This window comes from Danio rerio, chromosome 5, assembly GCF_049306965.1.
Source record: "Danio rerio strain Tuebingen ecotype United States chromosome 5, GRCz12tu, whole genome shotgun sequence".
In the NCBI taxonomy this organism is placed as follows: Eukaryota; Metazoa; Chordata; class Actinopteri; order Cypriniformes; family Danionidae; genus Danio; species Danio rerio.
In genome coordinates, this window is record NC_133180.1 from 34409866 (window position 1) to 34422516 (window position 12651).

General features: G+C 36.5%; 2 protein-coding genes across 7 annotated transcripts in view; both read right to left on the reverse strand.

Moving 5' to 3' along the window:
- dab2ipb (DAB2 interacting protein b) overlaps positions 1–12651 on the reverse strand; it is a 208170-nt gene that overhangs the window by 109266 nt on the left and 86253 nt on the right. For all 6 annotated transcript variants that reach the window (XR_012405945.1, XR_012405944.1, XM_009301511.5 and 3 more), the window contains exon 2: positions 9366–9481. Coding sequence is in view for 4 of the 6 variants with exons in the window: in XM_009301511.5 (XP_009299786.1) it covers positions 9366–9481 (116 nt within the window). In the remaining 2 variants the exon portion in view is untranslated. The remainder of the gene's footprint in view (positions 1–9365; positions 9482–12651) is intronic.
- On the reverse strand, positions 2426–5030 carry LOC141385839 (uncharacterized). Its single transcript, XM_073952356.1, has 2 exons — positions 4948–5030; positions 2426–3641 (listed from the first exon to the last, which is right to left on the reverse strand). The coding sequence occupies exon 2, from the start codon at positions 3371–3373 to the stop codon at positions 2516–2518; it is 858 nt and encodes a 285-aa protein (XP_073808457.1). The 5' UTR covers positions 3374–3641; positions 4948–5030; the 3' UTR covers positions 2426–2515.

Here is a 12651-nt window from a genome sequence, read left to right on the forward strand (position 1 = left end):
CTGTTAATAGGCAGCTATCGAGCAGGTCTGTCAAACAGGTCATGGATGTTGACAGTCAATATCCAGAGGCGGATCATTGTCCCACGAGGTCTTCACGCAAGATTTCTGCAGGATCTCATCATCCTTATTTCTGCATTAAATCACAAAACAAATTCTGTAACAGTTTTCTATTTTGTGAACGCACCCAAGAAAGCTGGGTTAAGTGTATCTGCCAGAAATTAAATGAAGCCGATATCATTTATAGGCTGCCAGGAGGCAATCGATGGGAAAAGAATGGAATGTATTTAATACATTTAACAAGGCTTGTTATTAAACTAGATGTTATTTTATTTAGCCATTACAAAATTAAATAATAGCTAAATCAAATAACAATTTCTTGTTGAACAAATCGTGTCTGCCGGGTATAAACTGAAACACCATTATATCATCAAATACAGGTTGACACACAATAAACTTGAGGCTACTGAGTAACTATATTGATCAAAAGAGAACAGTGAAGGGGAGTGAATGGTGGATGCTGATAGACTAAATGCATCCACTTTGTAAAACCACAATCCACGTTACCATCCTCTTTAGATGAATTATGCTGCACACGTGAAACGTAACATGTAAATAACACATAAAATTATTTTGGGTTTAAATTCCGTTTTGCTGAAAATTTCTTCCTAAACTTAGACTCAATAGTTCCTTCACTGAATGGGGATTTATTCAGGATGAATGTTGGTGATCTGTTTGGCAGCTGTTTGTACCAGAAGAGATAAATATTTGTGTCTGAAGCTGTAGTAGTGTAGTTACACATTAAAATGACTGGATCTCCTTCATTTTCAGTCATTTCTCCAGAAGGCCGTTGAACTTTGTTTTGCCCCTCTTCACACTGAAAATAAATCTTCAACTATTAATTTTAACATATATAAAATAACTTACAGATAAACAAATCAGAGATTGTAAAAGATGACCTTTCTTACAAAAGTCCTATGCTATGAAGAAAGGAAAAATAATAACCAGTGTTGTCACTGCTGAGATGAAGAAATAGTTATAGTTATATATATATATATATATATATATATATATATATATATATATATATATATATATATATATATATATATATATATATATATATATATATATATATAATTATATTATTATTATTATTATATAATTATTATAATTATACATTATATGTATGATGTGTTGGTCTTTATTGTTTACTTTTGGTATTTGGGACTAAAAGAAATACAGTTTTGGAACCTCTTGCAATGTAAAAATTGAATTTATAATTTCTTAAGCATAGTTTATTATTATTCATCTGTTTGTAAATACAGGAATGTAATAGCGTTTTTTAATGTTTAAAATAAGGGATGCTCTGATCGATCAGCTGAAGATCAGTATTGGCCGATAATCACATTTAATGACTCGATAGATACTCGCCAATCAGTAATGTAATGTGTATTTATATAGCGCATTTATTGTGTATGGCCATACACCCAAAGCGCTTTACAATCATGAGAGGGGTCTCTCCACACCACCAGTGTGCAGCATCCACTTGGATGATGCGACGGCAGCCATAGGACAACGGCGCCAGTGCGCTCACCACACACCAGCTATTGGTGGAGTGGAGAGACAGTAAAAGTCTGGCCGATTTCATGAACCGATCGCAAGTGTTTATAAGTTTACAAGCAGAGGAGGACGCACTCACGCTCCTGTATTTTATTCATAGCCTACAGCAGCTACAACATGTGTGGAGGTAAATGGCGATATCAGAATCGGTACTCTGTATCGGCTGATCACCATGACAAAAAAGAATTGGTACTCTGTATCGGCTGCACAAATCCTGATCAGAGCATCCCTATTTAAGATTTATTTAAGCTACTGCAGAAAAAAACAACTATTTTCAATGTATCCGAATGTGTGTGTTTATAAAACTATTAATATCATACTAATTTCTTCATGACTGATAGCATGCATACCCGAGGATGTGGATGATGTAACATTAGTAACTAGGCAGTTGAAAACTCTGCATTTGTCTGTCTTTTGTTAGTGCACTTTTAAAAGATGTTTGGCCAGATTGCTTGTGTTTTCTGCTTTTAACAACAAAACAACTTGTTGCATATGTTGCAATGAGCATTATCAGTGTCCACTATAAATATAACCATGCAGACAGTTTGGTTCTCTTCACCATCGTCATCATCATTCTACCTGCCTTTGACATTTGTCGTCACCCTCGCGAAACGCTGATTTGCATTATGGTACCAGCTGCCGTTTTGTGGGGTATTCGAGTAACAGTTTTATGGTTTTAGCATCTTTCACAGAGTAAATACAAAGATTTAGGAAAAGATTCAAAATAATTCCGTTTATGCTTAACATGTTCTTTATATTATGTTTTTATTTTATATTATGTAAAAAACAAGAAGAGACACAGATCTTTCAGCCATTGCACATGTTTATTTACAGGCAGGACTGTGCAGTGGGTAAAGGGTGAGTGGGATATTATGGGGAGGGACGATGATCAACATCAGCACCATCTGTTGTTGTGGTTGTGTTTGTTGATCCACAGGTGCTTCAGTTTAGGATCATTTCTGTAACGCTGGTGCAGCAGCTCTCTTTCTCTTCTCTCCCTCTCCTTCTGGAGATTCCTCTCCACCTTTTCCTTCACCTTGTCCTCTGCCCAGGTGAACAGATTCATCTGCACTTTTCTTTTGTTCTTTGGCTGCTCCAGGACGTTCCCACTGGGCTTGCTCTCAGCACCATCAGCAGGATTCACGCAGAACATAGAGGCGATGTCATGTTCAGCCTCAGAGTCTCCAGCTTTACTGAGGCCCTCAAATTCAAACACTTTACTCTGCCAGGATTCATCATCCAGCACCTCCTCCTCTTCCTCCTCCCAGGCAATCATCTGTCTTTGGCATCTTTCAGGCTTGAGGAAGGCCTGAATGGTCTCCCCAAACTCACTTTCCTCATCCTCAGTATCAGAAAACATGAGCTCTGAAGCAGATACAGACCAGGCAGAACCTGAAGACTGAGACTGCAGTGAGCTGAGAGAACACACTGATCTCAGAGGAGCACATGGACGAGGATGAGGAATAGGACACACTGTGGAGAACAGTTCATCTGGTGCAGAAACAAGACATGGATGAACAGCCAGCTGTTTAGGAGGATGCAGTTGAATAGGACACCCAGGAAGGAAAAACTCTTGCTCAGGTCCTTCCACAGAAATGGGTCTGTGAGGACGCACTGAGGAGGATTGGTGAGAAAACAGCTCATCTGGTGCAAGAACAGGACGTGGAGGAACTGCCAGCAGTTTGGGAAGGTCCACATTAAAAGGGCACCCAGGCAGGACAAACTCTTGCTCGGGTTCTTCCAGAGCACACATTTGTGGTCTTTTCACTGGTGGCAGGGGCTTGAAGCGAGCAGCTGGAGGGATGAAGTCTCCAGAGCCACTGGGAAGCTTTGGTAGTTTTCCCTTTATGGGCTTTAAGACAGAGGGTCTGACAGGAGTCTGCAGGGCTTTGACCTCTCTTTTAGGCCCCTTGCAGCGTTTCTTTCTGCACTTGTTGGGATTAGCAGTAAAGTTGCAGGCCTCGCCCTCTGAACATTTATTTACTGCCGCCAGTTCTTGAGCTGCACATTGCTGTGTCTCCCTTCGATGCCAGAAAGGGATAAAACAATCAAAAAGCTTTTTAAATGCACTGCTGAACAGCACCATCTTGAACACTGAAGGCCGAAAGTGAATTTGTCAGAAAGTCACAAACGTAGCCCTCAATCACTCGACCACTCAAACACCAACAACAGTTTAGAATCCAAACTGCAGTTTCTGCATTCCAGAACAGAATTCTGTTTATGACATCACACATTCTGCTGAGCTCCCCAGAGTGACACTTCTGAACTATAACAAAGACTATAGAATATGATATATATAATATGATATATTAAATAATGTTATATTACTTATATTTTATTTAATTATTATATATAAATATATATAATAAATTATGTATATATTTTTATTTATTTAAATTTTTTTTACTACTACTACTACTACTACTACAATTAAATGTGTGTGTTTTAATATAAATGTATGTTACTTTTTTGGTAAACTTTATGAATGCTTTATCAATACATTTGTAGCAATAATAATGCCAATAAAGCTATTATTGAATTGAATTGACTACAGAATACAGAAGACTTGTCACTCGTATCTTTTAGAATGGGGAACAGTGTAACTGTCAATATGGTGCATAAAGCTTCACCTACTAATACAGGAGAAAATCATCGATCACTTTATGGTGAAAAAAGCCAGTCTTCTAGTACAGAAGCCAATCATCCATCACTATAGACTTACAATGCTCTGGGGGAGGGATGAATACTCTAATTGTAAGTTTTTGCAGATTTTGTGAGATTTAGATGTGTGGAAATGAAACTAAAGACACAGTTGTTGTTTAATTTTAATGGTGGTTTCTAATATTAAATTCAATCTTAAGCTTGGCAAGCATTTTTGTAGAATTTGATGTTTCCCCATTCAAACAGAATTCCCGAGCATACCGTCCGAGAGGTGTTTCAAAGATGGCCGCCAAGTGAAATGACTTGCCTTAAAGGGACTTTGACTCTAAAAAGCAGCAAATGCTCACATTCATGCATTGGTGTAAATGAAATAAATTTCTAAACACTCCTGCACCTTTTTACTTCACTGACAAAAATACACAGTTTATCAATACCCATTAACAAGAACAAGGGAAAATAAAAATCTGTTGTGAACATTCAAACATTCTGAAATATGTGGTCCTTCGTTTAAAAAAATAAAATAAAAATTATATATATATATATAAATTATATATATATATATATATATATATATATATATATATATATATATATATATATATATATATATATATATATATATATATATATATATATACACACACACACACATATACATATACATACACACAACAGTTCTTTCCGGTTCTTGAATCTGATGGCTGATATCTGTGATATATTGAAGTAATATCAGCACCAGTAAAGCCTCTTTACCCTTTGTATATTACTCCGCCCACATACAGCCAGCAAAAAGCAGACACTACAGATCTAAAGTTTAAAAGATGCTTGCTCAGCTGTTTAACTGTAAGCTTATGATTTGAATTCAACGCGGAAGAAAGTAGTTCCTCATACAAAAGGGTTTTTAAGACTCTCCATGTTTGATTTGTTTTTATATACACAATTATGCCGTCAAACTGTTGTATAAACGCAATATCACACTTGTAGCAGTGCGATATGGCTGTATATCGCACGCCTCCCACCAGCCATATCGCACTGCTACTCGTGTGATATCGCGACAACAGTTTCACACAATTTTACTCAACTTTACACACAATTCTCAAAACTGAACAAACAAAATGCAAAAGGCCACACATCTCCTTAAAAATATAACACTGCATTCAAAATGCCATAAACCCTAGTCAAAATGAAGCATTTGCATCCAATAGCAAACGCTCCTTTCATAATAGTAAATGTTTGGGTACACCGTGTAAACACTGTTGTTCTAAATCTAAAGCTCTACACTCTTTTATGGACTTATATCTGCTATTCAATACAATGTTTACTACAGTGAAAATAAGCTGCTGAGAGGTTGACAAGTACACTGTAAACACCGATCACATGAAGAAACAGAAAATATTCATTAGGCCAAAGATTACTGTTAGATCCAGTAGCATAAACATCCTGTATGTAAAGCAAAATTCTCCAGTAAACAGACTCTGTGGTCTGTGGGGGCGGTGGGGGTGAGGCAAGTGTCATTTGCCTGCAGAAGCATCATGTGGGCATAGGGCTGGCCATCATACACTTTACAGAGCCAGGCTGAGAATCATTTCTTGATTCTTTTCTATAAGAAATTGGAAATTAGGATTTAGAAAAGGTGCATATGCGGTAGGTACAAAACAACAAATTGTGGACCAGTCTTTTTTTTTTTGGCCCAGAACAGCCCAGTGTCCTGTCACCTTTGACCTATTTATAGGCCTGTATTACAGTAAAGCAGCGATTGGTTGGTGATTAGTTAAAAAATGAGTGTGTGTGTGTGTGTGTGTGTGTGTGTGTGTGTGTGTGTGTGTGTGTGTGTGTGTGTGTGTGTGTGTGTGTGTGTGTGTGTGTGTGTGTGTGTGTGTGTGTGTGTGAGACCGGGTGAATAAGTGTAGAGTTCTGATTGGTTGTGTTTGGAGAAAAGAAATCAAGTCACTTGCTGTTAAGATTTTTGTGTTTTAGGTAGAGAATTGTGTGTAGTGTTTTGAAAAAAAAAAAAAGTATTTTATGCAATTGAAAACGGAGTTCAAAGCTGAGAAATTGCTTCTGGTTTTGGAGCTTTGAGGTGTAGTTTTGCATTTAGAGTGAGAGGTTTCAGAAATTGTGTTAAAAGGAAAGATTTAGCTTTTAAGCAGTTGGAAAAAACTGTAAAAGGCATCCATACACAAAGACAGTCACTTGCTTAGTTTCTAAATGTATCTGCAATTTTTTTTCTTACAAATTAATTGAGTGAATGGGTTAATGAATCACTCATTAACATGGATTTGCCACAACCTAACGGAAGGTTTTCATATTTACTGATCCATGACACATCACAAAATAAGAATGATGTTCAACGTTGTATAATTAACTTAATTAAAAAAATTCTGTCAAAACAAGGATATTCATTCTTTCACTCATTTTCTTTTTCGGCTTAGTTCTTTTATTAATCAGGGGTCGCCACAGCGGAGTAAACTGCCAACTGATCCAGTAGGGTGTTAAAATTAATTGTTTTTTCGGTGCACCGCGATGCAGATGGATCAATGGATCAGTTGTGATCGCCGCCTGCCGCTTATCAGTATCATTCATCTGTGAAGAGCGCAGCGCGCAAGAGCCAATAACAGCTGTTTTTGTTGACGGTGTGACCAATCAAAGGGTTGTAAGAGAACTAGACAAGGATCAGAAAGTGAGCTGGATATATAGATTTGTTTATATTATTTGCTTAATGCTCGTGTTGTTTCAAGGTACAGTTTATATATCTGACCGTTTGTATTAAATGACAAAATTGTATTACAAATAGTATATAATTATATTTATACATATAATTACACATATAATTATACATATAATCACAGCTCTATTATCCAGCATATGGTATTACAGAGTATTTGCAGGAATCCTAAAGGTAATTTCAATACTTTTTTAAGACTTTTTAGAGACCTTCTCAGAATATTTTAAGACCTCATCGCCACTTTAAGTTCTAATCAGTATCAAACCTTTAAGTTAATAAACAGTGGAGCACAACCATGCAACAGAACTTAGATAAGCTCGGAAGAAACAAAGCTTGAAATATAAATGATGTGGTTGTTTACAGCGACAGGCTTCAGCCACTGTTTAAACTCATCTTTCTTCAGCAGGAGTGGACGTGGAGAGAGTAACTTCACCTTCCTGCGTTTGCCGCAAATTGCGTGACATCACCCGGACGAATGCACCTCAGCTTGTACCAATTGCATGGATCAAGCAAAACATTGTTATTATTAGGAGGAAATTAAAAATATTTAAGCTTTTTTGGAGTTAAACACTTTGGACAATGCTTGAACAAAATTTAAGACCTCGTAAAAGCATGATTAAGACTTTTTAATACCTTTTAAGGGCCTTAATTTTCTCAGAATTGATTTATCAACTTTTAATACTTTAAGTATATTACACCCTGTATTATGCAGAGGATGCACTTCCAGCCTCAACCCAACACTGGGAAACACACATACACACTCTTTCACACACAGATACATACACTATAGCCAATTTAGCTAATTTATTTCACCTCTAGCGCTTGTCTATGGACTGTGGGGGAAACCGGAACACCAAGATGAACACTGGCAAAATGTCAACTGACCTAGTCCGGGCTCGAACCAGCAACCTTCTTGCTGTGAGGCGATCGTGCTACACACTGCGACACCATGACGCCAAAAAAAAGGATACATAAATTATATATATATAGCTAAGACCCATTGTTTGGCTAGATGAAAAGTTGTTCTAAATTAACTGTTATGACTGCTCAGTCTTAACTGCTTTTATAAGACATTTATACAAAAACAAGTATTATAAATAAAATTTTATTATAAATAAAGATGTATAAAAATATATAATATACACACTTTGAAATGATTTGATAACTTTAGCATTTTTTATTATTATTATTTCAATTCAACCGCTTAAGTTATTAGACCTGAACATTATGTTCTCAGAAATGAGGATAAAAATATTAGATTAAAGCAGGACATACAGAACAGGGGCAAAAAACAAAACAAAACAAAATTCACCTGAGCTCCTGCAGTGAAAGGGTCAGTACCATTGCCAACCAGTGGGGGGTGCAGGGGGATTATAGTTACTTTTCTAATTGCTTACATAGACTGACATGATCCAGTTGTGTCTTCCATGGATTCACCCAAAACAATGACATCTAAGGCTTCCATTCCAGTGTCAAACAGGCTTAGACACGTACCGCACTAAGAATAATTAAGACGTCTGAGTATTCTTTTCCATTCTGTTGTGGAGATTTTTGACTTCACAGGAGATATTTGCAAACTACGCACTAGGCTAGACGAATAATTGGGCCTGAATCTGCAGAGGCTCAGAGGTCAAGTAGCCCTCGACACCTCAGAGATCTCATTTAAATGTAATTACATCTGCATGCAGTAAATGATAAGCAGCAAACACATAAAAGCCCATGTGGGTGCTTTGTAAGACTGCATTTCTAATGGAGAGTTTAAAAAAAAAACTACCGATTACCACCTGCTGTTGATTGCTAATGATTTACTTCCTGCAAACTGCACATAATGTAAGCCTCAATTTGAAACGACTGCTAACAGACTGCTTTTCAATCATGTGTTTTCCCCCTCACAATATCATTACAACTTCATACCAATTACAGAGAGCGTATAAATGCTGTTAAATCTTCCCTAACGATAAAACATTCCCTTTAAACAGAGCTTGTTCAGCGTTATATGTTGTCTGCAGTTTTAATATCCTGGAGTCCTTAAATAAAGCATTGATCTAGACCTCAGCTTAATACTTCCAATATTAAACTGGTCTCCATATAAATAATTTAAGCCTGGATTTGCTCACAGAATTTGGCATTTTAATTAAAAAACAACAACTGAAACCTCACAGCTAAAGTTTATAGTCTCAAGTAGGAAATTAGCACTTGACAAAATGTCTTATATATATACTTGAGAAGATTTAATACTTGAGATCTGAAGTAGCAGTAGCAATAAAGATAAGATACATGCGAGCACAGTATGTAGTTTCACATCTGGAGTCCAGATCTAATACACACGCTCACTCACACACACAGATTTAATACTCACAGTGACTCTGAAGGGTGTTGCAGCAGCGGCGGCTGTGGGCTCCATTGTAGGTGGGACTTTGTCAGGGGCGGAGCCCGGTATGCTACGTCTCCGCCCTGTTCTCTCAGGTGGAGAGTCTGTGTGACAGAGAGAGATTTCTTATTTAGTACAAAACTTCTTGTTACATATGTCAAATCCTTCCACCTTGCTTCCTATTTGTTAACATCATATACTCTCCTCACTGGCTTTTTATGGAGGTACATGTATACAATTAAATTAGAAATGGGGTTCATGTTTAATATATAAAAGATGGATGAAAATGACAATAAACTAAAACAATATTGATCATTTTTGATGAATAATGTTTCTGAAATAATTTTGTAAACAAATGTGCTACATCTCACACATATTAAGTACATTAAAAAGGAATATGAATATTGGCGATGCAGGTTTTATTTGTATATAGGTCATTTCATGCAGTCATTTCAGTCATTGATGGTGCTTTACATTAAAGACAATCAACTGTCTAATGTGAAATTATTTTATAAATCTGCAGATTTTTGTGGAATGATTTTGGAAGTATTATAACTAAAACCTTAATATAGGAAATAAAAAGTAATACCTTTTTAACTTGTATTCAATGTTTACAATGCAAATCCTATTAGATTCACTTTATTTGGTAAACAAAGCTAGTCTCTCATAAAATATATCTACTAAAAGACAGAACATATTACTTTACAAACTTTATTGTAAATAAATTATATAAATATATTCATATTAGTCAATAACATTACTAAAAATTCATTTAAAAACTGAATAAATATGAATTCACACCCATTTACACAAGTAAATAAACAGAATCAATGATGGGTTAAAAATCTGCCAAATTCTGCAGAATTCTGCGTGCGCAGATTTCGTGTGGGCCTAGCAATAACTTTGGCGCAGACAATGCACTGTGGACTGCTTTGAAAAATGGAAATAACCATAGTGCAGATAACTATCTTGGTATTTCCTGCATTTCGTGTTTTTAGTATTGCTAGTGCTGTGACTCGAATTGTTTGGAGCTTCTTCACCTGGGTCCAGTACGCTTGGGTCATTACTATTAACTGCCGAAGGCGAATCACTGAGACTACTTTTTTGGGGAGGACGAATTACAAATGTCAATTTTTTGATCCACCAGAGAATAAAATTAACTAAGTCACCATGATTGTTCTCCTAATTGTCCACTGCTAAAATTTTTTAGAATATGACGCAAACCACTACAGGGCTTGTTGTTGGAAACAGGCTATATTCTTATAGTGCTTGTCATGTGACTCGTGGTGCACTCATGCCATTTTTTCGTGCTGAGTGCAAACCATGTGCACGTCATTCCCAATATGCGCTCAAGAAAAAAAAATAACAAACTTGCACACAAACGATGCGACATGTGAACGGCCCTTAGTTACCAGTCTTAGCCATAGTTAGAGCGTGCATATTCGCCTCTGTGTACAAGCTTGGATCTATAAACAAGCGCACCGTTACCATAACTTTCTTTAGTTGCAGCAGTTCGGTGCAGAAATACAAGAAGTCTTTATGATTAATTAACCATGACCAATTAAAGTGTGGTTAATAGTGAAATCAGGTAATCAATGCATTCCAACATCATATGTGAGATGTGGCACAAGTAAAAAAAAAAAAAAAAACTATTAGCCTATTGGCAAGACAAGTTTATTTATATGGCAAATTGTATACAAACTTTTTTCCCCAATTAGCTTTATATCAGTCAAGGATAAACCCACAAGTACAAATTGCAGCATCGTGTCCAAGTGTGGATGTGGATTGTGAAACTCAGCAGCAGTGTGTAATTAAATACCACAGAAGCACCAGCACATGCACTCACTGACTAATCTGTCATAATGTAAAATGTGTCTGTCATAGACCTCCTTATCATCCCTTCATAAAGTCATCAAAGCTCTACATCATTATGCCTGCAGTATGCAAATCTCCTAAACCTCCTGACTGCTCTTTACTGGCCTTCAGGAGAACACTGGTGTTCACACTGCTGGAGAAAAATGAAGCCTCGCTGACTGCTTCATTCTATCAGTGGTAGCACAGGAACAGAGATCTAGAAAGAGATTATGTTAAGTGTTTCACTCTGATCTCACTATCACACACTGATCCTACCAAAAGACATTGTCTGAGCAAAGTCTTCTGTCACAATTTATTTTACCACACACTCACACACACACACACACACACTGGGGGAAGAACGGGGGTATGAATTCTTTTCAAGCATCGTTTCACCCAATTTCCTAAATTTCTACCATCTGGTATGCTGTGTGGACTGGGAAATAACATGGACATGAACCGTACTGCAGGTTAACATTTAAAGGGGATGTACTGTATCTGCTGTTACAAATTAAAATGGATGGAAATGATATGGGCGATTTGAGAAAAATTCTGTATGAGTATTTTTAGTTCACGGTAATTTATATATATATATATATATATATATATATAATTTATATATATATATATATATCACAATGTAGTCATTTATTTACGTTTTTTTAAGAAAATACATAATAGAAATCTGATATAAGGCAATGTATGCAAATTACACATATGGCAAACAAGTTCATGCTTTGTTTTCATATGAAAAAATAATTTAATATATTTACATCTTAGCACTGTCTCCTCACAGCAAGAGGGTCGCTGGTTCGAATCCTGGCTGGGCCAGAAGGCAATTCGTGTTTGCATGTTCTCCCCATGTTCATGTTGGTTTTCTCTGGGTGCTACAGGTATGTACTTGCTATGTACTGTAGGTGAATAAGGTAAACTGAATTGGCAAGAGCATATATGTGATTCTGGAAAGGCATCCGCTGTATAAAACACATGCCAGATTAATTGACGGTTCATTCTGCTGTAGTGACTCCTGATAAATCAGGAGCTAAGCTGAAGGATAGTGATAGGTGGAAATTCGGCTATGTATGTGTGTTTGTATTCATCTGATTGGTATATTGTGTGATTGTTAATGCAATATCAGCTATAGAAAATCATAAGCAAGTGATTCTCTCAAAATTAGTTTATAAAAACTTCACCTAAATAAAAGACAGATGATGATTTTGCCACTCCAATGTGACATTGTGCAATGGAGGTAGTGATTGTTGAGCTTTGGCAGCAACAATCCTGCCTTTACAATGTTTTTCTGATGACAAGACAGTTCAAAATATCAAGCCTTGGAAGCCGATGTTTATTTACACTCTTGCTTCTAAAAGTTGCTAGTTCTGCCTTCCCAAGTACAGCAAGTATATAACAGAGGGAAAGC